General features: G+C 42.8%; 1 protein-coding gene across 1 annotated transcript; it reads right to left on the reverse strand.

The window, feature by feature from the left end:
* BMP3 (bone morphogenetic protein 3) lies at positions 1 to 27,491 on the reverse strand (the record flags this gene model as incomplete). The annotated part of the gene is made up of 3 exons (XM_081087043.1): positions 27,167 to 27,491; positions 6,759 to 7,669; positions 1 to 192 (listed from the first exon to the last, which is right to left on the reverse strand). Exons 1-3 carry the CDS (start codon positions 27,486 to 27,488, stop codon positions 1 to 3), a joined length of 1,425 nt encoding a protein of 474 aa, XP_080943169.1. The 5' UTR covers positions 27,489 to 27,491.
* Positions 27,492 to 27,959: the final 468 nt, after the last annotated feature.

The following is a 27,959-nucleotide window of genomic DNA, read 5'->3' on the forward strand; positions in this document are numbered from 1 at the left end:
TTATCTGCAAGCACAAGACTCTACTGTCATGTTAGGATATACTTTAAGTACCACATTCTTATTTTCATCAAAGAATAAGATACTGAGCGAGGACATCTTTTCTGGTACACAGCAAGGCTCAGGTATTCCAGGAACGACCCCCACAGCTCTCACTATGCTCTGGATGGTAGCATGGTTTGAAGGTTTCAAAGACTAGAAAATAAATTGGAGAAGAACACATAAGTTAAATAAAACAGTTTTTCCACTCCACCCCTCATCATTAAAATGCATACATTCTGAATTTCTTTTGACAGCTTAATATAGCCCTGGCATCATTACACATTCAGCCAGTCTCCTAAGCCACCATCACCAAAGTGGTTATAATTTATTAAGTGTCTGCTATGTAGCAGGCATGTTATATGTAGTATCTCTATTCCCACAACAAAGCTAACATTTCTTACATTTTACAGGTGAAGAAATAGACTCAAGAAGCTTAACTGACATGTCAAAAGTCAAGTAGATAGTAAGTGGTAGAGTGAGGATTTGAATCCAGTTATCTAAGCAAGAATCCTTTAATTAAAAAGAACTTAGTCCCCAAATGGGATTAATATATCCTAGGATGTTTTCAATAATAGGCTTGCAACAAAACCACTTGTTCTAAATCTTATGCTAATCATAAAGAACCCAAAAAGCACCCTATTTAATATTGATGCATTATTGCTACTATTATAGTGATATTTACACTTTGTTGCTAAAATAAAATAACCGTGTCAGGGGACATTGACTTCTTTAATAGTTGCCACCAGGATTAATGAGATGGCGATTACTCCACTATGTAATTGTTCACCTCTCCTTCCAGGCACAAACTGGGGTTAAGAAGACCACACCATTGGCCACTGGGGGTCACTGTTGCACCATGGGTTCACACTTCAATGTGGTAGAGTCAATAATATTTTAAGAGTGGGTCATATCCTAGGGGAATAATTTAGGGGACCTCTTTTTCCCATGGATGTCAGAAGTTTGACCAAAGAAGCCTGGGTAAAATCTATTCCTGAGAAAATGCCAAGCGAGACCATTATCATCCATGTGAAACATGTGGTTTTGTTTAGAGAGAGCCATACAGCTCTGCTTAGCACTGAAAGGCAGTCACTTTTCCAAGCCCTGGGTGTTTAGGTACTGCCAGAGCGGTGGGAACTTCATGAGAAATGCCACGCTTTTCAACGTTAGTTCTCCCCAATGTCTTCTTTATGCAGGTGAATCCAGTATTGTTTTAAGCATATTTTAAAACAGAAATCTGGTAACTTGCCAGAGATCATGTGTGAATTCAGGAGTAGGATTTAGGCCAAAACTCTGGCTTTTTAATTCAGGATTTTGAACCATGTTTCTCATGGCTCAGGGGCTCTGCCCTAAAGAATTTGTATTTTTCAATTTCATGCTCCTCAAACTCCCAGTATGAGAAACTGGAAAAAGTTAAAAGATTAAGGGTATATATAAGTCCAGGGAAAAGCAAATAATATAGAAAGATGGCATACCATATATTTTATAAAATAATTCTTTTGTCAGAGAAAGAAGTCTGATTGGTCTCATGCCATCTTTCAATTTTAATGAAAACAATTGCCCATATGTTAGACTTCAACATCATTGTGAATAGGCATAAATTTTTTTTAAAATTAGCCTTGATAGGCAACTGTTTCTTACTCTCTCTTCTTGGGTATTTTAAGGATGTGCTAAAAAGAAGGCTACCTTTCAATTAATTAGCTTTGCAAAGAAAGCTATTTCCCCTTTAAAGAGAGGAAGTTCATGTTGTTCTATTTGACATGTCATGTGCTCTCCAACATCAATAAAACCTGTGTAACTGACACACACCGCAGTGGGTATTGTACAATAGAGGTCAATGGGCCATTGTTTATTTCACAGGTATTGGTAATTCCCAAAGAAAATGGTTGCAGTAATTTACTTTTTTCTATTGATTTATCACCACTCAGTCATCCAAAACAGCTTATGATAATGCCCCTAAGGAGTTTTTTTAATGGATAGGTTTTCCCAACATTATTCTGTTATTGTTAGTGTTTTAATGGCTTTTATAATATTTACATTTCATAGGAAGTGGATCTACTTAAGTAGATGAGGCCTTGCATGATAAACGCTGCTCTGCATCGTTATTCCTTGGTGCCTGCGACCGGGCATGCTTTAGGCTGAATAAATACGAAGTGAATGAAAAACTTATAAGAAATAGCATACCCTCCATTTTACCTATTTCTATGGTAATAATTCCCAACAACAAAAACAAAAGGTTCAAGTGACCCGGAGTAGATATGGAAAATATTCATGGGTGTTCCCTAAGAACATTCCTATCCTTTTTAAAACTAACTCACAAGTGATAGATTCAGAAACAGTGAGCAGTCTTTGGTGGGCTCAGGGAATTCAGCTCTAACCCATGATTCTAGGCTGGTATGTTTTGTCAGGAACCGCTCAATTTTTCTGGGCGTTTCCCCCCTTTTTTTCTCACTGTGGAATCCCCTGATCAAGCTGCCATTATCAGGAATGATTATGTCACCCACGAAAGATCCATGCAGTAATTTGCTCATCTGAAGCATATGGCCATTCTATCATTTTTGTTTGTTTTTGAGTTCTGTTCATATTTCTCATGACTCTTTATGTAGTTGGGGAACTATATCAATCACAAATGCAAATCTGTGTTATTTCCCTCCCCAGTCTCCCTCACCTCTCCCTTTTAAATTAATTTTAGAGAGAGGAAGGGAGAGAGAGAGAGAGAGATGCATCAATGTTAGAGAGAAACATCAATTGGCTGCCTCCCATCCAGAATCAAACCCTCAATGTGAGTGTGAGCCCTGACTGGGAATTAAACCTGCCACTTTTTGGTGCACAGGATGATGCTCCAACCAACTGAGCCACAGCAGCCAGGCTCCAGGCTCCCTATTTAATGAGGATGACACATGACTTCATCAGTTTACATCATTTCTTTTTGCTTAGGTAACTCAGTACATCAAAAGTTAGGATTTTTAGAATTCATAATTATGAACAGCGATTGGAATTGGAAAACTCAGGACATTAATCGAGGGTGTGTTATTGTGAACTCATTATATGTGATTTTTTTTTTATAGTGTATAGGATGTTTGGTTCAAAGTATATACATTCTTTGCCGCCTAATTCTGTGTCTTTGCTATTCCTAGCTTTTGCACTATTCCATGCAAAAATCACTTCATTCTTCTAATCCTTGTTGGTTCTCTGGGATCTCTGTCAGCAACAACAGTTCAATCATTTTCATTTGAAATCTCTGTTTTCCATCTTTGGGAAGGTGGTGAGAAGAGAAGCAAAGGCATACGGCTTGGCTTTAGCTACATGGGTATTTTTCATCTCATGGCAGAATTCCAGGGGTCTCTCCCTGGGAGAACAGATTGGCTGTAGGGGCTAGAAATCAGAAAAATCCAAACTGCCATGCCTGCAAAGGAAATCTGCCGTGGTCAGGCCCGCTCGCACCTGCCAAGCTGTGTATGATGTCCTGGAGTTGAATTTGATTGTAAATGCATTAGCAGGGGAGAGTATGTCATCAGCTACGAGCCTGCATTCCTGACCCGGGCCATGGGGTTTTGCTCCACACTCTTCCAGCCCAGCCCACGTGGGTGTGATAGCCCAGAAACTATCTAATTGGAATCAGTGAAAGGGCAAATCCTGGAATTTGGGAAAGGCAGAACACAGCTGTTCTGAATTACAGAACAGGTTGTCGACTTTTGCAGACACAGAGCCCCGCTGCATAGAGCAGGCTTTCGCTCGGGAGGCCACAAAGGAGGAGGGCCAGCAGTCCTGGCCTGGGAGGACTTTTCTCTGGGGCAAAATGTATATCTAAAGTCTGAAAGTTTTTTGGCGCTTCAGTTATTCCACATGTGTTTGCACTGATCTGGTCAGAGACCTGATTTTCCTCTGTTGCTTGGACTATATTTCTATTTAAACAGCTCACTCTGGTGACCATGTTGGACACTGTGCTGGTAACAGCAGCGCTGATTAATTATCCCTAATGGAGCAGCTTCACATTGCTTTATGTTTCCCATCCTTTCGGTGACTGTACCGCTTGAAAGCCACAAAGCCTTAAAGGGAGCCACCAGAATGCTTTACAAGTTCAGCAGATCCACACTAGGTGATGAGAGACTGAGAACTCCCTGTAACAGCCAAACTTCCACTCTCTACTTGGCAAAGGGAATCTCAAGCTCAAGGAGAAAACTCCACACTTATCCCTGCTCTGTCTCCCTGGAGTTCTGATGCCATTCCAAGTTTTGACAAATATTATGATGGGTTCAGTTGCTGCAATCGATGCTCTCCTGATTCTATTATTCTCCAAAGAAACATTACTGGAAGAGCTCACGGGCTGTTGAACCCACAGAGAGGATCCTATTTAAGCTTTGTGATGTTTCGAAAGGGACTAGAAACATTTACAAAACTTTCTCTTGTCTTACATCTTTTACTCTCTTGATCCCTTTCCCTGTAGGGTCTTTCTTCAGCCCCTACATGTAATTTTCTGTTCCCCTCAGTCTCAGCAGTGGCCATTAATAATGATATTCAGTAGCAAATATTCATGGCGTGCCTACTATGTGCAAGGTGCTCTAGCATCTCTTTCTTTCACTGTGTTTATTATGCAGACACCGTTATTATTAGTATTTATTATTGTATCCATTTCACAAATGAGAAAACTAACATGCTAACACATCTGGTAAGAGGGGGAACCAAGGATTTGACTCTCAAATTTACTTCTCAGAGCGTGACTTCTAGGCCATCAGTATTAGCAATGTCTACGAGCTTGTTAGAAATGCAGAATCATAGGCTCTACCCCAGAGCCACTGGAACAGGTCCTGCATGTTAACATGATCCCCAGGTGATCTGCAGGCACATTAAGGTTAGGAAGCCCAGCTATGACCAAGCATGTACATTTAATCATTCTTCTGCATTAACATACTTCTCTCCTTAAACATGTCCCCACTATGCTTAACTTAGCCCTCATAAGTGTTTAAATTATTATCCTTTAGGTCACTGAGAACCATGGTAGACTTCTGCTGAAGCAATAGCAAAGTTTTTGAACAGTTAAAGCAGGCAGAGCCAACAAGAAATGGGGTAATTTTGGGGGATAGAGACCAGGCCAGGTCTCCAGAGTTAGGGGTTGAAAAGTTAACTGATTCCACATATCATGGCTCCCTAGGCCCTGAAACCCGGAGTCAGGAGGACAGAGAAAAACTCCTTCTGCAGGCTACCCGAGAACTCACATCTATGAGTGTGAGAGCGGTTATTTGGAAGACTCAGAGGCCCACTTAGAATCAGTCACCCCAGGTTCAGAGACAGATCTTGAATCCATTTCGCCTCTCAACACAACAGAGCAAAGCACTCTGTAGAGTACTCACTGCTGCCTGTTACATTTGGCACTATCATTGTGTGTTTTAAATGCTTTCCCAGTTCCAACAACTTTTGTTTGATCAGTGAAATGTCCTTTATGAATATTAGGGAAGATAAGGCTTTTCTATAATTGTAAAGGTATATAATATTTACTTTGTGTTTGGGTTTACAAAATATGGAATCTGCAAAAAAAAAAAATTCTATGGGAAAGTCTTAGAAGATGTAGAAAGCTTGTCCTTCTGACACATTCTAACAAGAAAATGGAATTTCAAGCAAGTTCCTCGCCCTGTGGCTGACATGGCTTCGTTCAATCTGTGGGCCTTTTGCTTTAAGCATGTGTAGGTTTAGCATCTCAATGATTACAGGAATGAAATATGAACATGCTACTTTAACAGTCTATAAACAAAAGTTGGTTACTCTTTGAGGTAAAGGATTTTTTTCTGCATTCTTATCCAACAGCGAAAGTTGATTCACTTCAAGTTTTGAAAAACAAAAACAAAACCTCTATGCTTCCTCTGAATTCTATTCCTAGAACCACTTTCCACTGTAAAACAGGAATTCAAACTGTGATAAGCTAAGAATGGAAGTGCAGCAACAAGCTTACCTGAAGGCTAGAGGGCCCCACTGTATTTTACTGGCTATAAATTCAAAAAGAACAGTCACTTGAACTTGTGTGCAAGATGGAGGTGGGGCTGGGGAGGCTTCTGAAAATATATTTGTCAGAATACTGAGGACTGATATGATGAAGTACAGTCCCCATTGATTGTGAAAGAGACACAGGTAAACTCTGATTGGTTGAAATGAGTCTTGGGAGAAGATCCCAGAGTCACTGTATCCTATTCTTCCTTTCTTTTTGATGTGTATCAGGGAAGCAAATGAATAACCATCTGGTGGATTTCATGAGGTGAGTTTACCTGGCCCAGCCCTGATCCTGACTCCCATGGGAATAATTCATCTCAGAAGAGACTATTTATCAAAAAATATTCTGCATCAGGACATCAATCCAATTAGTCCTTCCATATGTTCCCATGACAACCACTCATTCTCTGAATATCCCCTCCAGACCAGCCTTCCACCATTTGGGATTTGCTGATTGTAGGCAGGTATAGATTCACATAGCTGAATATGCACTATGTTTGGAAGCAACATACACACACAAAAATACATATTTTTCTCATATCTCTCTTTGTACCAATACGGACTTCTTATTAATTTAACAACCATTAAAGAAAAACAAAGCATAGCCATATTACCTATTACACTTTAGAATGCAATAAATAAGCACCCAGGTGGATATATAAATGAAAACACACAACTTAGTCGATGTGTCTTGCTGACTCTATGGAAATAGGAAGAACAGGACAAAGAACAATGGCTACCTTTGGCATGGGGAATTGGCATGCTCCCGAGCAATAATAGGCATCAAAGGACTTGGGGGAGATAATCCATTCACTCCAGCCAATATCCGCAAAGTCCACCTTAAGATATCGCCTGGCACAATTTCGAGGTTCAATCCATTGCTTTCTTCTTGCCTTCTTCAGCGTCTGTTCATCAAACTGGAGTGTCTGGCTCTTCTGGTGAGGTACCTTTCTCTGTTTCTTCTTGTTTTTACTCTTCTCAGGGGGCTGAGTCTGAAGAGTCTTGTATGGCTTTCTCTCCTCCCATACCCCATCCTCCTTATACTGATATTCTGCCCCAGGAAGCTCATTGTTCTGCAAAGGGAGCAGGACCCCAGTAGAACGCTTCTTCCGCTGTTTCATAGAAAGGGCAGCCCTAATATGGCTATCCAATTTGGGCACAGCTCCAGTGGGAAAATTTCGGTGACCTTGCAAGCTTGATACCACACTCTCCGGCTCAGAAATGGCAGCATCGTTGGCATATACCAAGATATAAGGGTCAGGAAAGGATAACATCTCCTTTGGCAGCTGGTGTCCTTTGGAGGTTATGTTAAATCCTAAGAGGAACTCCTCACTTTCCTTAGCCTTCCTCAAGAGTTGAGTGATGTCTTTAGATAGCCAAGACACAAGGTCTCGATGAGGTCTGCCCACGTCTGCCGAAAGATGACCCAGGAGTTGACTTTGGTCTCTGTTGGATTTGAGGATCCATGCAGTGATATCGATCTGAATATGTTTCCTCTGAGCATGATGTGAGCATATTCTTGATCCTGGACAACTCAGACTGACGTTAATCAGCTCTCCAATATAGAAATACAGTGCGGCAGATAAAATGTTTTCAGACTTGGTTAAAGAAGTCAGGTTAAAAATATGCAGTCCCTTGCTTTCAAGGTTTCCTAGGAAGGAAAAAAAAGAGAGACTAAACAAGAGCAAACAGGACCCTTATCTCACACCATGTATAAAAATTCACTCAAGATGAATTAATGACCTAAATATAAGAGCTATAATCATGAAATTCTTAGAAGAAGACCAAGGGGTAAAATCTTCATGGCCTTGGATTTGGAGATGGATTCTTAGATATGACACTGAAAGGGCAAGAACCAAATGGGAAAAAAAAATAGATAAATTGATAAAATAGATAAACTAGACTTCATCAAAGTTAAATTAAAAACTTTTGTGTGTCCTAAGACATTATTAAGAAAGTCTGTACAACCTATAGAATGGAGAAAATGTTTGGAAATCATGTAACTGATTAAACATAGTATCAGAATATACAAATTACAGCTCAACAACAAAAAGGCAAACAAGAAGGGACCATGGAAGCAATGAGAAGTGGCAGTTCCTCCCAGGTAAACCCTCTGAACCTGTCCCGAAAGCCCCCTTTTCTCTGACTTCTTAGTGAGCCAAAACAGCCCCACCTAATCCCTCTCCTGTTACCTTAGGCCCTTCCTTGTTTCACTGTCCTCCGCTTTAATAAATGCCCTCTAAAATTCACCTGGACTCCTTTTGTGAATTTTTTTCTGCTCAAAGTCAAGAAGCCATACACTACTAGTCCATCCTAGGGAGACCTTCTAAGGGCCGGGTCCCCTTTCCAGTAACCCTCCTCTGGACCATCCAGAAGGCATGCACCCTGTCTTACCCATTTTAGACTTTGGACCTCAGCAACTGTAAAACAATACATTTGTGTTGTTTCAAATTAAAAAAAAAATTCAAACAGAACAATAAAAATGGACAAAGGAATTGGATAGACATGTCTAGTCAGAAGATCTATAGTGGGCCAACAAGCACATGAAAAGATGCTCAACATCAGTAGTAGTTATTAGGAAAATGTAAATCAAAACCACAATGTGGTACCATTTGACACATACTAGGCTGGTTATAATAATAAAAAACAAAATAACAAGTGTTAGCAAGGATGTAGAGAAGCTGGAATTCGTTTACATTGCTGGTTGGAATGTAAAATGCTTCACCTGCTGTGGAAAATGGTTTGGCAGTTCTTCAAAAAGTTATTCATACAAATATCATGTACCCCCACAATTCCTCTTCTAGGTATATAGCCAAAATAATTAAAAACAGGTACTCAAACAAGTACATGTACATGCATATTTATAATAGGAGAATGGCAAGGAAAGAAATAGCTCAACTGTTTCTGATGAGTATATCCATACAATGGAATATTATTTAGCCATATAAAGGAATGATACATGCTACTGTGTAGGTGAGACTTGAAAACATTATGGTAAATGAAAGAAGCCAGAAATAAAAGGCGGCGTATGATTCTATTTATATGAAACATCCAGAATGGGTAATCCATAAGGCGGAATGCAGATATGTGTTTGCCAGAAGCTGGAGGTGTGGAAGAATGGGGAAATTGCTTAATGTGTGTGGGGTTTTGCTTTGGAATGATAGAAACATTTGGAAATTAGATAGACTTGGTGGTTGCACAACTTTGTGAAAGTATCAAATGCCATTGAATTGTGTTTTATCAACTATCTTTTATATATTTAAACAACTTGGTTTAGCATTATTATTATTATTATAACTAGGGACCCAATGCACGAATTTGTGCACCTTGAAAGAAACTGTGGGCTGTGTGGCTATGGTAGGCACAGGGGCAGGTCTTGGCCCATCCTCCACACCCCCACCCTGCCCCTCCCACTGCAGCCCATGGTTCCCTGTCTGCTGGCAGCCCTGCTCCCGCTGTTCCCGCTGCCACCATAAACACGAGCTGATGGCGTTGGCCCCACTCGCACCTGCTGATGATGAGGAGCAATTGGGGTCAGCGCCAGCAGCAGCTGTGAGCAGCAGCTGCTGCCCCAATGGCCCCTCAGGAGCAGGGGGAGGTGGAGAAGCCCTCAGCTGACACTCACACCCACTGACTGCACCAAGTGATCGAGGGCCAGTGCCAGGCACCAGCAGCAGGTGCAAGCAGTGGCTCCAATGCTGGCAGCAGATGTGAGCACCAGGTGGGACCATGGTGTGTGTGAGCAAATAATTTTTGGTAACCACCAGAGGCTCGCCATGATGACAGTTACCAGTGCCCTGCCTTGGTCTGGAGCCCCTGCTAACCTGCTTCACCATCTGACCATGGCCAACGCCTGCCATGTTCTGCACGTGCGCCCTGGTGGTCAGTGCACATCATAGCAACCGGTAGTTCAGTTGTTTGGTTATTCCACTGTTCAGTCTATTAGTCTTTTATTATATAGGATGATATTGCCTCTCCTTTCCCTCAGGGTAGACATTTGCCATGATCATTTCCCCTTTAAAATATTTATTTATTTATTTATTTATTTATTTATTTATTTATTATTTAATTCATCACCCACCACCCTTCCCTTTGGCAACCACCACCTTATTCTCTATATCTATGCATCTGTTTCTGTTTTATTTTGTTTATTCATTTGTTTTGGTTTTATAGATTCCATATATATAAGTGAAACCATATGGTATTTGTCTTTTTCTGTCTGACTTATTTCATAGCATAATACCCTCTAGGTCCATCCATGTTGTTATAAATGGCAAGATATCATTCTTTTTTATTGCTAAGTGATCTTCTATTATGTATATATCACCACTGATTATGAGGCTACCAAGAACTCTTCCTATAAGTTGGGCACAGTATTGTAGTAGTGCAGTATTGTAATTATCTGAGGCAGCCTCATTACAAGCACTGGTGGAATAAGACTCACCTTAATTCAAGTCCTGGTTAGCAACTTTAGACAAGCTGGTGTGCTCATTTATAAAATGGAGACAGTACCTACCTCTCCTATCATTAGAATTAAATGAGATGTGTGTAAAGCAGTTTAAAAAAGTCTAATAAGTGTTTCTTAAATATATATTACTAGAGGCCCAGTGCAAAAAATTCATGCACTTGGGGGTTGTGTCCCTCAGCCCAGCCTACACCCTCTCCAATCTTGGACCCCTTGGGGGATGTCTGACATCCCTCTCACAATCCAGGACTGCTGGCATCCAACTGCTCACCTGCCTGCCTGCCTGATTTCTCCTAACTGTTTCTGCCTGCCAGCCAGATCACCCCCTAACCACTCCCTTGCCAGTCTGATTGATGCCTAACTGCTCCCCTGCCAGCCCAATGGCCCCCAACTGCCCTCCCCTGCCAGCCCGGCTGCCCCCAACTGCTCTCCCCAGCTGGCCTGGTTGCCCTCAACTTCCCTCCCCTGCCAGCCTGGTAGCCCCCAATTGCCTTCCCCTGCTGGATGATTGCCCCTAACTTCCCTCCCCTGCAAGCCCTGTCCTCCCAAACTGCCCTCCCCTGCTGGCCCTGTCCCCCCAAACTGCCCTCCCCTGCTGGCCCGGTTGCCTCTAATTGCTCTTCCCTGCAGGCCTCATCCCCCCCAACTGCCCTCCCCTGCTGGCCATCTTGTGGCTGTGGGCACTGCCATCTTTGAGGGCGTGGCAGTCAATCAGCATATTCCCTCCTTATTGGCTGTGGGTGCTGCCATCTTTGCAATGTCGTGAGGGTCAATAAGCATATTCCCTCTTTATTAGATAGGATTCTTGTTATTAATGTTGGTTTAACTGTATTACGGGGATATCTTCTACCTGCCACATAAACATTAGTCTGCAGGATAATAGCAGGTAAGCAAGACCATATATATCAATATTCAGATAACATATCTGAAAAAATAAGCTAAACATTCAAAAGTGTCATAAGGAATTAATGCTGCTTAGAGTTTGTCTAAAGATTATGGCATTCCATGAATGTAAGATAATTAAACTGGTCAATTGCATTTCCAAATCTTCAAATCCAAACGTGAGAGCATGTAAGAGAGTAGGAGATTGATTAGTCTGGACAGAAGTTGGTTTCTTCTCTTAAGACCGTCTAGAGCAGCCGTGGGCAAACTACAGCCCGCGGGCCGGATTCAGCCCGTTTGAAATGAATAAAACTAAAAAAAAAAAAGACCGTACCCTTTTATGTAATGATGTTTACTTTGAATTTATATTAGTTCACACAAACACTCCATCCATGCTTTTGTTCCGGCCCTCCGGTCCCGTTTAAGAACCCATTGTGGCCCTCGAGTCAAAAAGTTTGCCCACCCCTGAGGTTAGACTCAAGAATCCAGTCCTGGGATGGGTCGCAGAGCCCCTCCTCTGTGCACTTGTTCCATATACATATTTGTTTCAGAAACATACACGCAACCATGAAATTATGTTCTTGATCAAAAACATATTTCAGTAAAAACAAAATATTTTTATAAAGACGTGGAAGCTTAAAATGAGTTCATTGAGTCCCCAAGCACAAGGGAAGTGCAATGAGAAATCTATTTCACTCATTTTTAACCTTGTTTGAAGGAAAAAGGAGGAAACTGCCATTTGTGCACATGTGCATGCACCATGACACCAGGATAATATTTTACAGACCTCCATGGCATCGGGGTTGTTCAGAGACCCTGGTCTTAATTCAGACCAGTCACCATAGCATATAGTTTTATCCAAACTTTGTGTAGCAGATGGACATTTAAAGTGGAAGGAAGAGAATTCAGTCTAAGAATGTGGCAATTGAATAGTTGCCAAACAAACACCAGGGCAGGGAAGAAATGAACTCTGAGGGGGCATGGGCGGTAGTGTCTTCATGGGTACATTAATGGCGATCCTTTCCCCCACATTTTGCTTCAAAATGTTTCCTTCTTTCAAACATGTTTCCAGACACCTTGTGGCCGGCTGTTAACCCGCCTCCACCCCTGTGTCTAATCTTCAGTATCTTCCCATAAATGTCTCCGAAATCTGAGACATGGCCTCTTCTGATGGTTTTCATTTTAATGTAGAACATTGTTTTGAAGTTAAAGCCCTATAGCTCAGTCCCAACTCCACCTTGCCCAATTGCTGTCATCAGGCAAATAACCTAAGCTCTTGAAGTCTCAGTTTGCTCACCTGTAAAATGAGTACAGTAGTATCAACTGCAGAGTTGTGAGAAGAAATTGAAAGAATGCCTGTATAGCACATAGCATGTAAAAAAAAAATGCAATGAGTGTTAGCTAGCCAGAACTATACTGCCCAGTGTCAGTGATTAGCCACTTAAAGTCAAATTGAGATGTTTTGTAAGTATAAAATACACACTGGATTCAGAAGACTTAGTACAAATTGAATGTAAAATATCACATGAATCTATTTCATATTGATTACATGTTGAAATGATATTTGGATATACTGAGTTCAATATTGTGATTATGTTAATTTATAATAAGACAAGGTCTGGTGCATGACATTTGTGCACTCAGGGGGAGAGGGGGTTCCTCAGCCCAGCTTGCGCCCTTTAGCAGTGTGGGAGCCCTTAGGGGATATCCAACTGATGGCTAAGCTGCACTCGGACATCCTTAGTGCTGCCGCAGAGGTGGAAGAGGCTCCCACCACCACTGCTGTGCTAACCAGCCATCAACCTGGCTTGTGGCTGAGCGGCACTCCCCCTGTGGGAGCACATTGACCACTAAGGGATAGCTCCTGCATTGAGCATCTGCCCCCTGGTGGTCAGTGCACATCATAGCATCCAGTCATTCCACCGTTTGGTTGATTTGCATATTACCCTTTTATTATCTATACTAGAGGCCCGGTGCACAAAAATTTGTGCACTCGGGGGAGAGAGGGGGTCCCTCAGCCCGGCCTGTGCCCTCTCGCAGTCTGGGACCCCTCGGGAGATAACGACCTGCTGGCTTAGGCCTGCTCCCTGTGGCAGAGGGCAGGCCCAATCCCTAGGTGCAGCCCCTGGTCGGGCTCAGAGCAGGGCCAATTGGGGAGTTGGGGCACCGCCCCCTGTCATGCACAGAGCAGGGCGGATTGGGAGGTTGCGATGCCACCCTCAGTCACGCTCAGGGTAGGGCCGATTGGGGGGTTGGGGCACCGCCCTCTGTCACACTCAAGGCAGGGTCGATGGGGAGGTTGCGGCACCACCCCCTGTCACGCACAGAGCAGGGCCCATCAGGGGGGTTGGGGCTCCATACCCTGTCACGCACAGAGCAGGGTCAATCAGGGGGTTGTGGAGCTCCCCCCTGTCACGCACAGAGCAGGGCCCATAAGGGGGTTGGGGAGCTCCCCCCTGTCACACACAGAGCAGGGCCCATCAGGGGGTTGAGGAGCTCCCCCCTGTCACTCACAGAGTAGGGCCGATAGGGGAGTTGGGGCACTGCCCCCTGTCACACACAGAGCAGGGCGGATCAGGGGGGTGAGGCGCCACCCTCTATCACCCACAGAGCAGGGTGGATCAGGGGTTGGGGCGCCACCCTCTATCACCTACAGAGCAGGGCCGATCAGGGGGTTGGAGTGCCGCCACTCTCACACTCAGGGCAGGGCCAATGGGGAGGTTATGGCTCTACCCCGTCACACACAGAGCAGGGCCCATGGTGTCGGGGTGGGGTGGGGCGCCGCACCCTGTCACACACAGAGCCTCAGGGCGATCAGGGGGTTGGGGAGCTCCCCCTGTCAGGAACAGAGCAGGGCGGATAGAGAGGTTGTGGCCCCGCCCCCTGTCACACACAGAACCTCAGGGCGATCAGGGGGTTTGGGCGCTGCCCCCTGTCACACTGATCCTGGTGCCGGGAGGCATATTACCCTTTTACTATATAGGATGGAGGCCTGGTGCATGGGTGGGGCTGGCTGGTTTGCCCTGAAGGGTGTCCTGGATCAGGGTGGGGGTCCCCACTGGGGTGTCAGGATGATGGCTGTTTGCAGCTGGTCACACACCCTTCAGGGTGGGAGTCCCCACTGGGGTGCCTGGCCAGTCTGGGTGAGGGGCTGAGGGCTGTTTTCAGGCTGGGACTGAAGCTCCCAACTGCTCCTTTTTTCCTTTTTTTTTTTTTTATTCTGGGCCAGCTTTAGCTCTGGCTCCAGCTCTGAGGCCTCAGCAGCTGAAAGCAGGTATCTGGTTTGTTTGGGTTCTACAATGGAAACTCTGTATCAACTCCAGCTCTGAGATCCTGGCTGGCTGAAAGCAGGTTTCTGGGTTTTTGTTTAGCTTCTATATTTGTTACAATGTTTCAAATTGCAAGCTTAGAGGTTGGCAAGGCAGGCAGGGAAGGCAAGGCAGGTGGGGAACATAGCAGTCCTCCGTCACTAAAGCAAGCAAGCCTCATGTTCAGTTTAAGCTGCCTGGCTCCCAGCCGCCATCTTGGCTGGCAGTTAATTTGCATATCTCACTGATTAGCCAATGGGAAGGGTAGCAATTGTACGCTAATTACCATGTTTCTCTTTTATTAGATAGGACTAGAGGACCTATGCACGAAATTCGTGCAAGGTGCTTGGCCACCGCCACCAACGTAGCTTCATCTGGAAGGACATCAGTCTAATTAGCATATTACACTTTTATTATTATAGATATATAAAAGCCAAGTGATTGGAATGACCACAACAACGGTTGCTATGACATGCACTGTGGCTGGCCAACCGGCCTGATCAGGGGGCGGCCCCTCCCCCAGGCTGGCCCCGGCCAAATTGGGGGTGGGGCTGGCCGGCCAACCTCCTGCATCCCCTGGCTGGACTGCACCCATGCATGAATGAATTGGTGCACCGGGCCTCTAGTATAGGCTATATGTATATTTGGTCTCCCTCCCTTTTCTGGCACACAGCTCCTAAAACACTTGGAATTTCCTCAGTGTTGAGAACCATAAGGTGACTTTTGTTATGTGAATGAGGTGACTTTAGGAGGTCAGATAAAGCTCTAGTCTGGTTGTCAGGGGAACCAACCAAGTGGTTAAAGGATTAGAACTTCTAGTCCTACTCCCTGATCTATATGGGAAGGAGAAAGGACCCGGAGGTTGAAGTTATCACCATTGATTGATGATTCATCAATCATGCATATATAATGAAGTCTCCATAAACCCTCCAAAAAAACAGGGTTTGGAGAGCTTCCAGATTGGTGAACACATGAATATTTGGGGAGAAGGGGTTATAAAAGCCTCCAGTTATATAGCCAATTGGTCAGAAATATAGGTAACAACCTGGACTTGCAATTAGTGGAGGGTGGTCTTGTGGGACAGAGCCCTTTCTGTGGAATCTGATGCTGTCTCCAGGTATATAGCATCAGAATTGAGTTGATTTCTCACAGACTCTGCTTATTGGTGTGGGGAACCCTTCCCCCTACAGACTTGGGTGCAGAACATTTAAAATATATTATTAAAATTAACTTATCCTGTTGCTTTTCATATTTTTAAATGTGGCCACTAAAATTTAAAAATTACATATGTGGCTTGGATTTGTGGCTTAAATTAAATTTCCATTGGACAGTGGTTGTCTAGAATAACCACCAGTTTTAGTAGTCATAAAGTCCAAAGGGAAAAAAAGGTCATATTATTTTACCCCAAAGACAGTGAAAAATTGGGATTTTGCTAACCATGAATATGTAAACCAAAAAGTAACTTGGACAAAAAATTCCCTTCTTGGAATGCAACATACTTTCCTTATCAAAGACTTATTAGATAAAGATAATATTGGTGATTAGTTTTTAATTTTTCTTCCAGTAACACCTAATTGGTTCCATCTGCAACCAAAAGCCTAAGACCAACAAACTGCTCTAAAATGAAGTTAAATGGGTCATTTAGCAATAGTGCTTTCATGGCATAGAGATTATATACCCAGCTTTGTGTTATCTGTATATTACACATAAACATTCACTACAACCAACAACAGGAACCAAAGCAAAACAAATGTTTTACTTAACAAATATGAGTTTTGTGCTACTGGTGCTGGAACCTGGGCTGGGTCTCAGGGCTGCACAAAGGCCAGCTGCTACCCACATTGTAAATTAATAAGCAATATGCAGGTAGCTATGCCATGATGATGTTACTTGCTGTCAAAGGTGTTAACTATGTTCTTACAGCACAGAAGAGGGAGCAATGAACTTAGCCCATTAAGGAGAAGAGGAACTTTGCTTATTCCCAGGGAGGAGGTAATTCTGAACCAGACTTTTAAGAATGAAGGAAAAAGGGAGTGTTGGGGAGGGAATGGAAGGAGCACATTCTAGTAGTATGCAATGCTGGATAGCTGGGAACTCTTGCATAAGCAATATTTCCAATGTTTTGAATAGAAACTTAAAAAATATTCTGTGTTAACCTAGTTACTTAAAGTCATAACAGACATCTAAGCTGCCTACATTCAGAAAAGGAATGATCAATAAACACTTAGTTCCTAGAAGAAGGTGTCCTATGCCCAGCACTTGATGCCTTTGCTCCCCCTATTTCCACCCAAGATAGGGGGCTCACTACCTCTGCCTGTTCTAGATTCCCTCCTCCCCACTTTTTAAAACAAGAAGCTTGAAATCTCAACCATTCCACAAAACATTCCTTGATTTTTCTAACTCACATTTTATTTTTGCTTTCTTTAACTTTAAAGCACTTAAGTTCTGTGCAAGTCAATGTTCTTTCTCTCAAAACAACCCAACAAATACTTAGTATTTACAGTGGACAAAAACATTACTGTGAGAGTTGCATGTATTTGAGCAAATGAGTATGGAGGTATAAATAAGAGTGAGATCATACCTCCCTGCAAGGAAAAATATGCAATAATATCTATTCAATTATTCTCATTATTTTTATTTTTATTTTTGGGGTATGCTATTTTAACTTTTCAAATGAGTATCTTCCCATACTCAGTAAGTAGAGTTTTGCCATAGGCTCCTCTCTTCCCCATGAGTTGTAGCATAGATATCAATGTTTAAACAGTGAATCAAAAATGCGTCAGTGTTCACTTTTTCTATTCTTCTGATATATATCCATTTGGAATTATTGAATCTGAAACCTGAGGTATAATTTTTGATTAATAAGAACAAAGTGACATGATAACAATATAAACAAATGGTTTTTATCAGGTTACAAAATAATAGCTGATGCATTTTTAAGCTGTTTATAGTCTTTGGGTACTAGGAAACATTAACTGTATGCCACACCAATCCAATGATATCTAGAGTTACATACTTAATTCTGGGTGCTCTCATTTTAACGAGGTTATTATAGAAGAGACTAACTAGGCAAGTTATCAAGATACTGAAGAGTCTAGAAATGTCTGTACAAGTTTGAGTTGCCAAAATAGATAATCATGGACTAGAGGAAAGAAAGATTTAACAATGACATGAGAATTGTTTGCAAATACTTGAGGGGCTTCCTGCCAAGAGATCAGGGCTCCCCTTTCCAGTGTCAAAGATGAGAATGAGATATAAAGGTGATAGTTGAAGGGAGGAAAAATCCTAGCCAATACAAGTCATGATTTTCTTAGTGTCTAGCTTGATATTGAGACCCTTTTGTGGGACCGGGAGATAGATGGTCATAATTTAGGACTGTTACAGGAAGATCTCCTTATGGTAAGGGAGTGTGTAAGAGGTGAACCTCACAGATACCTTGCAAAGAACTACAAAGGGCTTGATTTCCATTTCCTCCCAAAGAAATATTTTTGATGCCAAAATATAACTACCAATAGGTGGTGCTATTTTCTCAGTTTGCTGGCACTGACACAAGCTTGGATTTTCCTTGTTGGGGATACATCTACTGCAATCTATTTAGGATTTGCCATGGCAAATATAATCTGATTTTGAATTTTCTAGAGTTGTAATATCTGTGAATTGAAAAGGGGTTTAGAAGTCTGGCGAGTTTCTGAACAAGCCCTACTCCCCTTTGCACACCTGTTAGGACTCTGTACCTGCTGCTGCTTCTCCCTGACATGCCTTCATCCACCTTTGCTCTCCTTAAATTCCAGATTTGTCTTGTAAGACAAAGCGCAGGCTCTACTTCTTAAAGCAAGCTTGTCATGACAACCCAAGCCTTCCGTTCAGATCCTGCCTCATTACCATTTTCATCATAGTGTCGCTCCTTCCCAAGACCATAAACTCCTTAAAGACAAGGCCCTGTAGTAATTAACCCCAGACTCTTCAGCCCCTAGCACAGGGCTTAACTCTTAAGCTGTGCTCAGTAAGTGCTTCTTTCATGAATAAACAACTTTTAATTATAGAGAGGCAAAATCAAAGGAACATAGAAGTTAGCCAGTTAGCTAGCCATGGATTTTGGAGAGGAACCCAGGTCTTCTGTTACCTATATGAATTTTTTTTTATGAGTTTGATTACTGAATAAAGACTGAAGATTTATTTGTTTTCATCTGAAAACAAAATACCTGCATCAAATGACACAAGGCCTCATCGAGGAAACTAACTTAGACCAGCCGGTCATATCCTTGCAATAGTTTGGCTCATCTAGGGAGTGGGGGCAGCTTAGGTGGTGCCCAGGGAGTGGTAAGTGGAAGTTCACCTTCGTGCTGGCCCACACAGAACGTTTTCAAAAGGAATTAGAACATACAATGGAAAGCTTTCTATGTAAAGTTTGATTTTAAAATAAATAGACTAAATGAAATCTTGATGATTACTTAAATCCCCAGGGAGCAGGGAAAACATTTCAGTCATTCAGAAAATATGTTATGAAGAACAACTTTCCCCCTACTTCTTTCTCTAAATTAAGTATAGATGCCAGAAAGGCGAGGGGTGCCTAGGACAGGGCCATATACAACCACCATCCCGGGCAAAATATTTGCTGCAGGTTACTGGGTCAAGACTACAGTTTCTTTCCGCCACCCTCAGCTTTTGGGCAAAGGCAAGGTGGAGTGTTTCTAAATAGATTTCTGTTTTCCTGCAGAGTCCTAGTCAAGTGACTGAGTTTTATGGGACCTCAAAACAACCATTCTCTATGTCCAAAGTAAACCATGGCCAAAGATGATATAATGTATGTTTTTCTAAAATGGCAAAATATCCATCAATCAGTTTATCTTCTCTTAGCCTCCATCCAAGGGCATTCCTAGACTGTGAGCTCTCAGAGGGCAGACCTATGTCCTATAAATCTTTGAACTTCTAATTTTTTTTTTTTGCACAGAATGGAGCATTTATACCCTGGAGAATATTTGTTAAACTTGTTGAGTGAACAAATGTGTAAACTTACTTGATTCAAAAGTGTTTCCTACTTAGCACCAAAGTGAAAACACAAATAGCTTCAAGTTCCAAAAGTCAGCAAAAGCCCTTCTTGGGTATAAGTACAGTGTGGAGTTTCCTTTCCGTTCATTAGAAAAGAAGGATTATTAGAACTGTGTATACAAAGTAGAATAGTATTTCCATTCAACATATACATGGTAAAATGCCTCCAGAGAAATTCTCTCATGACAAGTTTGTTTTTAAAAAATTCTTTGCTTGGCTGATAGCTTTTCTACTGTCTCTTCCTATCTAGTCCCTTCAACAGCTAATTCAGCTCAACTGCAGTATTTACCAAGAGCCTGCTATGCAGCAGACAATGCCAGGTCCTCAGAATACAAGAATGAGACTTGCTTTACAGGCCCCCATTCCCATCATCCTCTCTCTAGCCAATTGATTAGACTCCAAACTCTCCGCAGCTGTGGGAGCAGGGCAAGAAGTCTTGACTGACTTACTCTAAGGAAGCTGTTCTCAACCTGTGGGTTGCGATCCCTTTGGCGGCCGAACGACCCTTTCACACGGGTCGCCTAAGACCATCCTGCATATCAGGTATTTACATTACGATTCATAACAATAGCAACATTACAGTTATGAAGTAGCAACGAAAATAATTTTATGGTTGGGTCACAACATGAGGAACTGTATTTAAAGGGCCAGAATGTTGAGAACCACTGCTCTAAGGCCTCCCCAGGGCCCAAACTGTCATAAGTGCAGTTATATACCTTCCAAAGTGAAAGATGCTTATCATTATGTAATTTCATAACTACTTGTTCATGGGAAGACCCACTAAAAGGGCCAGGACTCACATGTTCACCAATCGTAATGTTCAGACGCTAGTTATGATAGTTTACTCAAAACTCCAGGAACATGAGCTTAGAGTAGTGCATCAGTGCATCTTAAACATGCATCAGAATCACCTTGATGGCTCATTCAAACAGAGGCTTCTGTGCCCCACCTCCCAAGTTTCATCAGTTGGTCCTGGGAGGGCTGGGAAATTTCTACCAAATTCCCAGGTGATGCTGATGTTGCTAATCTAGAGATCATACTTTTAGAACAACTAACTTCAAGAAATCACCATAAAAAAGTGCAACCCTGCTCCACTCAGCCACCAAGACCAGGACAGAAAGAAAAACTTCTTGAATGTAGGTTTGGGATGGCATCAATTGGATTACAAGAGGACTGCCACCTCTTTCTATTTACACTGCCACGATGATATACCTTTTGGGCTCCAAACAATTGCACATTAGCAACATTTTAGGCATGTTTAAGGTTTTGTGGGGAATGACAATCTCTCAAAATATTAAGACTACCTCACTTGGGCTTCTAAACTTTTAGGGCATTTTCACATTCATTTTCTCAATTGAGTTTCACCATCCCAGTTGAGTGGCACAGTAGGTATGGCTTAGCCCTAGGAATATTAGATGACTTTATCAATTAGCAGGTCAGCCAAAATTAGCATTGAGATCTCTTAACTCTTAGCCTGAGCAGTGGGTCGGCAAACTCATTAGTCAACAGAGCCAAATATCAACAGTACAACGATTGAAATTTCTTTTGAGAGCCAAATTTTTTAAACTTAAACTATGTAGGTAGGTACATTGTTATTAACTTAATTAGGGTACTCCTAAGGCTTAGGAAGAGCCACACTCAAGGGGCCAAAGAGCCGCATGTGGCTCACATGCTGCAGTTTGCCGACCACTGGCTAAGGTAATTGAAAAATTGACACTTTAGGAATCTCTTCTCTACTTGAAAACCATTTTTCTTAACCAATGCCTAAAAGTAGCAATTACACTCAATTAAAAATTTTTAGATTAATACCATGCAATTAAATTAAAATATTCTTTGAAGAAAAAGCAAATAAGATCATGTTGGTCCTCAGTTGTTCTAACTATAAAATCAAAGGACTGGACAAAGAACTTTGCATGTCTAAAACTATTGGGTGCAATTATTTTGTAAAATCATTATTTAACAGAACCTCACACAGCAAAGTAAGAACTTCCTGAACTTGGTCAGACAGTAGGATCAGTTTGTCCAAACACTTTTGTTTCAGAGTGTGCCCAAATAAAAGCAAGGCACTGTGTTTACTGTGGTTTGCCAAGAAAAGATGGATCTTAAAGGGAGGCACTGGTAGAACATTGAAGGAGTCAATAAACACACCATGATCACTTGATTTTATGACCTATGTGTGGATGTTTTAGATAAAGAAGCATCCAAGCTTTTAAAAATATTATCCCTGAAACTGTTACCAAGAGTACTGCTTTATGTAGAAGTATGCTAGGACACAACCACTCCTAACATGTGCATAGCTTAGAAATTTTATGGATTTCTAAATGTATTCCACATATGAGGGCTCTTCAGCTCCATTGTCATCATTTACCACTGTCCAAAGTAGACATTAACCTGGTGTATGTGTGACACTTGATTAGTATTATGTCAATGTTTCCATTACAAAATTCTGTTTTCATGGGTTCAGAACATAATCTTACAAATTCACTCTGAATTGAAACTTGGCATAGGCAAGTTCAAGCTGAGACTATTTCGTGATGCCAAACTTCTTTCCACTACTAGCACCAAAATAAAGATACTGATTACTAGGATATACAAGCTGGGGAAACATCAAAATTTGAGGAGAAAAGTTCTGATGTTGCAGTCCCCAAATCCTGAAAAGTGAATAGAAAGTATATGCAAAGTTGCTCATTAGTTGTGACTAAGCTTTTTGAATAGGTGCGATTTTATAATACCTAATAAATACAACAGGCAATGGAGATTATATAAGAAATTTAATTGGTGTCTTTAACAAATGTGTCTTTAAACAAGGAATTAATGCTTATAAGACAAAGTGACATGTATGATCTCTAGTAATTTTTTCCACAAATAAAGCAGCTTTTCTTTCAAAAGAATAATACGAGTTGTAAAATAATAAATATCAATCCTAAAGAGAACAATGAAGAATCTAGAGAGAAGCGAGGGAAATGAAGTTTAATGACAGAGTCTTAAAAATTACATTCACAACGTTTAAAACATGAGAGCAGGAAGATGATACGATTCAAGTTGGACCCGAGTCCAAAAGTAACAATATAAGTACACATTCTGAGGGAGGTGCTGATGGCAAATTAGACAGTTTTTTTCTTGACTTTTGCATATCTTCTTTCTTAAGAAATTAGAAAGGCTCTGACCCAGTGTTTTCCTAACTAGTTATTTTAGAACCACAATTCTCGAAAATGCTCCCTCAGGGAGAGAGGGATCCAATCTTAAAGGAACGCTTTAGTATTTAAAGGCCCAGAAAGGTCCTAATAGGAAAGAAAACATCATATTTTTAGAAATTTATTTGAACCTGGAACCTAATTTTATGTATCACCTGTTAATATTTTCTACAGATTCTCTTTTTACAAAAATGTTTCCTAGAAAATTAGATCAGGTTATTAGGAATTAGGTTTTGAGACAAGCTCAGTTATGTTTGCAAATTCTCTGGCAAATACATCATGGCACCCATTTCTTCTTCCGTATCAGGAGGAGTTGGACTTGCTTTCTTCAAAGCCTCTTTTAAATACAAAATTATATCATTTCAAAATGCTTAAGAGCATATAGGACATTCATGTCCCTAATTTATTTTTAGAAAAATCTGAACTGGGTCAATCAAGTGCTTATGAACTTTTACTGCTTAGATAAAATGTTTTAACCCTCTTAATACATTTTTAATTATGTATATATTTTTAATGTACAAATATTCCCTGAGTGAATTATCTGCTTAGGGATTTATTTTTATTGACCCCCATGGTCTCTTGGTCTCGTTGAGTGTGTCTAATTATACTAAAAAACTAAATTTAAATTATTTTATATGTAACCCATTCTCCTCTGTTCCATTAGCATGGATAATCAAGAATTCATGGCATTATGGATTTTTAAATGTCAGAGATTGTAAAGCTGTCTTGCCTATTATAGTAAAAACTTCATTAAGGGCTATCATGTATTCCAAGTGATGTGTAATTCAAAGCAGCTGCACACCCACCTCCCCCTCTCCAGATGTACTATTGTCTTTTGAATAAAAACGTCAGATAATCTAAGTACTCTTTAATTTTAAGCCTAGCTTCTAGGTGCCAGGAATTTTTAGGTAACTATGTTTTAATAAAGTTATTATGTCTCCTTGCCATGAAACCCATAAAAAATGGTGCTTTCCCATGGGCCCATGTGTTTTACAGGAATGGCTCTATTGGAGTGATTGTTCAGCCCTTAATTATGTCTTTCCTAAAGCCTTATATTTTAGCCTTGTACTTCAGAAACACATCAAACTCTATTTTTTATTTTTAAATATTTTGGGTCATAGAAGGAAAGACTCCCCTTAATCATTTTTGGGTTTGGAATACCTCACTTTTCTTTTATCTATAAAGTTGGTGTGATTTTTTTAAAAGGTGACACATATCCCTGAAATGCACTTTTTTGTACTTACATGTCATAAATTAAAATAATGACAGTTTCCTAATAATAACACACATACTTTAATTGCTATTCCCAAAGAGGTTAAATTTATGATGAAGAGAAAATAAGATTAAGTGTCTGTGGGAATAATGAGAAACTAATGGACACGGAGTACGCATCTTTAAAGATCAAGCCAGGAGCAGATCTCGTGTAAACTATTCTTCTTTTATTATATAGTAGCCAAGGACAACTTAAGCTAAGATTAAAATAAGAGCTGATTTCAAATCCCTCTTGTCTTCCTTTAAGATGGTGTGTTTTTTTTAAGCTGAACTTCTCTGTCATCAATAATTTTGTGAATTACCTTTTACAAAGGAAAGATAAAACCTATCTTTCTGTAAACCCTTACACATCACAAAAAGACTTATGCATGTTCCAAACTTAACGGTTTTGGCACACCAACTGCATAGCATTGAGGCAGGAGAAAGGGGTTGGCAGAAAGTGTATTTAGGATGAATGCCACCCACCATCAAGTAATGGTTTAAGTAGAAAGTAATCAGAGGGAGACCACAGCAGCTAAATTTCAACCAAAGATATTCTAGGTTTAGAACAATAAATAATTGTAATCAGGTGTGTTCCAAGTAGCAAATAGGGCTCTAAGGCTATAACTCAGCCTGAATAAGCACTTGGAAAGTCTGCCGAATCAGCAGCTATTCCATATAAACAGCATACCACCTGACCTTCCATTAAAATCTGGAACACCGTTGGTACAGAGAAGCCCATATGTTGTAAAATCTAAACACCATGCACTAGAAAACATATCTAATTTATTAATGCAGACAGCATTTTTCACCTATATCAGAACATACGACGAAGAGTCATAAGATGAAGGGTGTTACGGAAATGCTGATGTGGATAAAAGAGAGGGGTGTGCATGGAAGCCTTAGCACCTTCCTGGAGTCCTGCCTTATTAGAGCCAGAACTGCCTTATAATAAGGTCCTTTTACTGTGTTAGTAACCAAACACTCTTGGAAGGGGTCCAACCTGAACCACCTCTCCAGGAGTCTCCAATGCAGTAACATGACACTTGAGCTCCCACGAAAACCAGTGTCCACCTTTGATGAATAAGTCATTAAGACGGTCTCTAGGATGCTAAAGGGATTACTTTTCTTATCAGGGCACACAGCCTTGTATATATGCTCCACGCTGCAATTCATCATTTCAAGGGAACTTCTGGCCTCCGTATCAGAGTTTATCATTTGATGGTGTAAGACTACAGTGAGGCTGATAAGGGACACTTTGAAATTATAATGCATGAAAAGAGTCGAAGCCAAAAAGCATAGGGAGTCTGAATTGTTCAACTCCTTATCCATCTCCCATTCAAGGTTCACTCAGCCTAAACCAGCATACAGAAATTATGCAATAGGTGTGAATGAGACAACCTCACATTCCGCCTCCAAATCTTGTTATTCATACTAAAAGTCAAACTTGATACAAAAAATGCCATTCATTTCTTGGGTGCTTCCGCTACTCCCTGGGAATATTACCAAAGAATATGATCATTAAGGTAAGAGTGATCTGAGTATCCTCGTGCCTCCACCTGCCTTGCCCACCTAATCTCCTTCCAATTCTTGTTGCTCCCACATGGCTCCTGCACTGAGCTCTGCTCTCAGACCTGCACTGCAGTCCACAGCCTTCACTGGTGTGGTCAGCTGTCACGTGGCTGGTGCGCTGTGGATAGACCAGAGCAGCTTTCTGTTTCCTTGGCAGAAGCCAGCCCCTTACGGAGTATGCTCGTGGCTTGAAGAAGAAAGTGAAATCTGGTTCAGCTCAGACTCTAGCTAAAGTCTTCTGCATTAGAAAGCATAATTCACATTTATTGTAAATGTCATCATGCCTATGAGCTCCAGAGTGTATTTACAGTGTCAGCCGAGGGCTTCCCTTGATGGATGCTTTGGTTTTCCTTTTTTCCAGGAGTCCCACATATCAAAGCTTTGGGAGATTTCTTCCTAGTGATTCTGACAGACCTGATAGAGCATGAGGCATTGCCTCCTTACTTGAAGATTCCTGGCTATTTTTCAAGGTTCACTGAAGACAGGCTTTGCCGTTACGTCTCTCCCTTTATCATGAAAGCAGTGAACAAAAAAGCCTGGTGCGTCCTCAAAGCCCGTCCACCGAGTTAATGTCCAGGAAACTTTCCCTCAAGCTGTTAGCACGGGAGAGGCAGGCAGGCTGTTAGCATAAGTTATTCCCTTCACCACGGGGGCCAGGAGAAACCCTGTTAAGCCACGAATTTCAGTCCACAGCGATCTGTGTGCTGAAAAATGGGATGAGCAGACTTTCATCAGCAGATTCCAAGAGGTGTTTACACCCACGGCTGCTTCTCCCACCCCCACTTCTCCCTGGGCGGATGGTACAGCCCTGTTTGCCCAGATGGGTTTGAAGGAATAGAAACACCGGAGCACCTGGCTTAGGTTGTGTGTTTGCCACCAAGGGACTATCAAGTAAGAGGTGTCAACTATAGTAACACAGAGGACTGGAGTGAAGAGGGGGCCAGGTCTGGAGAGGCGGCTGTCTAAAGGACTTGCGGAAGGCGTCTAGTTCAAGTGTGACTGTTCTCCCGGTGCCCCGCGGTTGGCATAAAATGACCTCTGCCTCTAGGTAAACACGGCTAAAGCCCAGTCCAAGGGAATTTCCGCTGACCGACTTAAGAAACATCAACATAAGTACCCCAGAGGTGATCCAGCCACCGAGGCCAAGAGGGCTCCCCTGGGCACGGGGTAGCCCCTTTCTATCGCACGCAGTTCCTCCAGCCGGCCCCCTCCGCTGCTCCCAGCCCCCTTCTCTCCACTTCTCCCTCTCAATTGAGACTAAACCTGGGCTCCCTCGCTGGCGAAATGTGGGGTGCGATGGAAGGAGGGCTTGGAGGGCAGTTGCGGAGGATGAGGGAAGGTCTCTAGGGCACAGGAAGGGGCAGTGATGGGTCCGGGGGAGACCTGGGAAGGGACAGCCGAAAGGCGGGGGGCTGGGGGGCACTCACCTGCCGCTCCGGCTCGAAAGCTGCGAACCGTGTTGCCTTCGCGCAGGGCCCGGGAGCGCAGGGGCTGCGCGCTCCGCTCAGGGGCCCCCGGTGTCCGCGCCGCCCGGGTCCTGCCGCCGCTGTACCTGTCATAGAGCCGCAGCATGTGCTCCGACACCTTGTCGTGCGGCCGCAGCACGGGGCCCGGGCCGCCCCCTGCCGAGCGCTCGCCGGGCACCGTCTTGCTGAGCTCAGGCAGATGCTGCTTCAGCCTCTCTCCCCGCGCCAGGCTCACGCAGAGGCAGCCCAGCCACAGGCACAGCAGCCTGCGCGCCCCGGCCATGGCGAGGTCCCGGCCGCGCGTCCACTCCTCGCGTCGCGTGGCGGGGGGACCCTCCGGGGTCGCGAGGGGCCGGGCCGAGCAAGGTTGGAATGCCAGACTAGGTGGGGCGAGAGCGCCGGGAGCCCGGACCGCGCCGGAGCGGGACAGCGCCCGGCCCCGCTTTGCTTGGGGCGCTGGCGGGTCGCCGACCGGCAGGTGGGCGCTTCCCTGGCCGCGGCGCGCTTCTCCCCGGCGCCGGGCTCCGCGGGCGCCCTCTTCCCTCGGGCGCCGAGAGAGAGCTTCAGTCGCGGCGTGTGTGGCCCAGGGTGTCCTCGGCTCTGCCTCTACCCTCGCTCCCCGCTTTATTTTCGGGCGCACCCGTCGGAAGCGCGGCGCTGGGGACCCGGACTAGCGCTGCGCGGGGCACGGAGCGGGGTGCGCTGCGGACGGCCTGAGGGCGCTCTCTCGCCAGTTCCAGGGATTGGAGCAGAC

The sequence above is a fragment of the Myotis nattereri genome (genome assembly GCF_964212035.1).
Source record: "Myotis nattereri genome assembly, chromosome: 1".
Taxonomy (NCBI): Eukaryota; Metazoa; Chordata; class Mammalia; order Chiroptera; family Vespertilionidae; genus Myotis; species Myotis nattereri.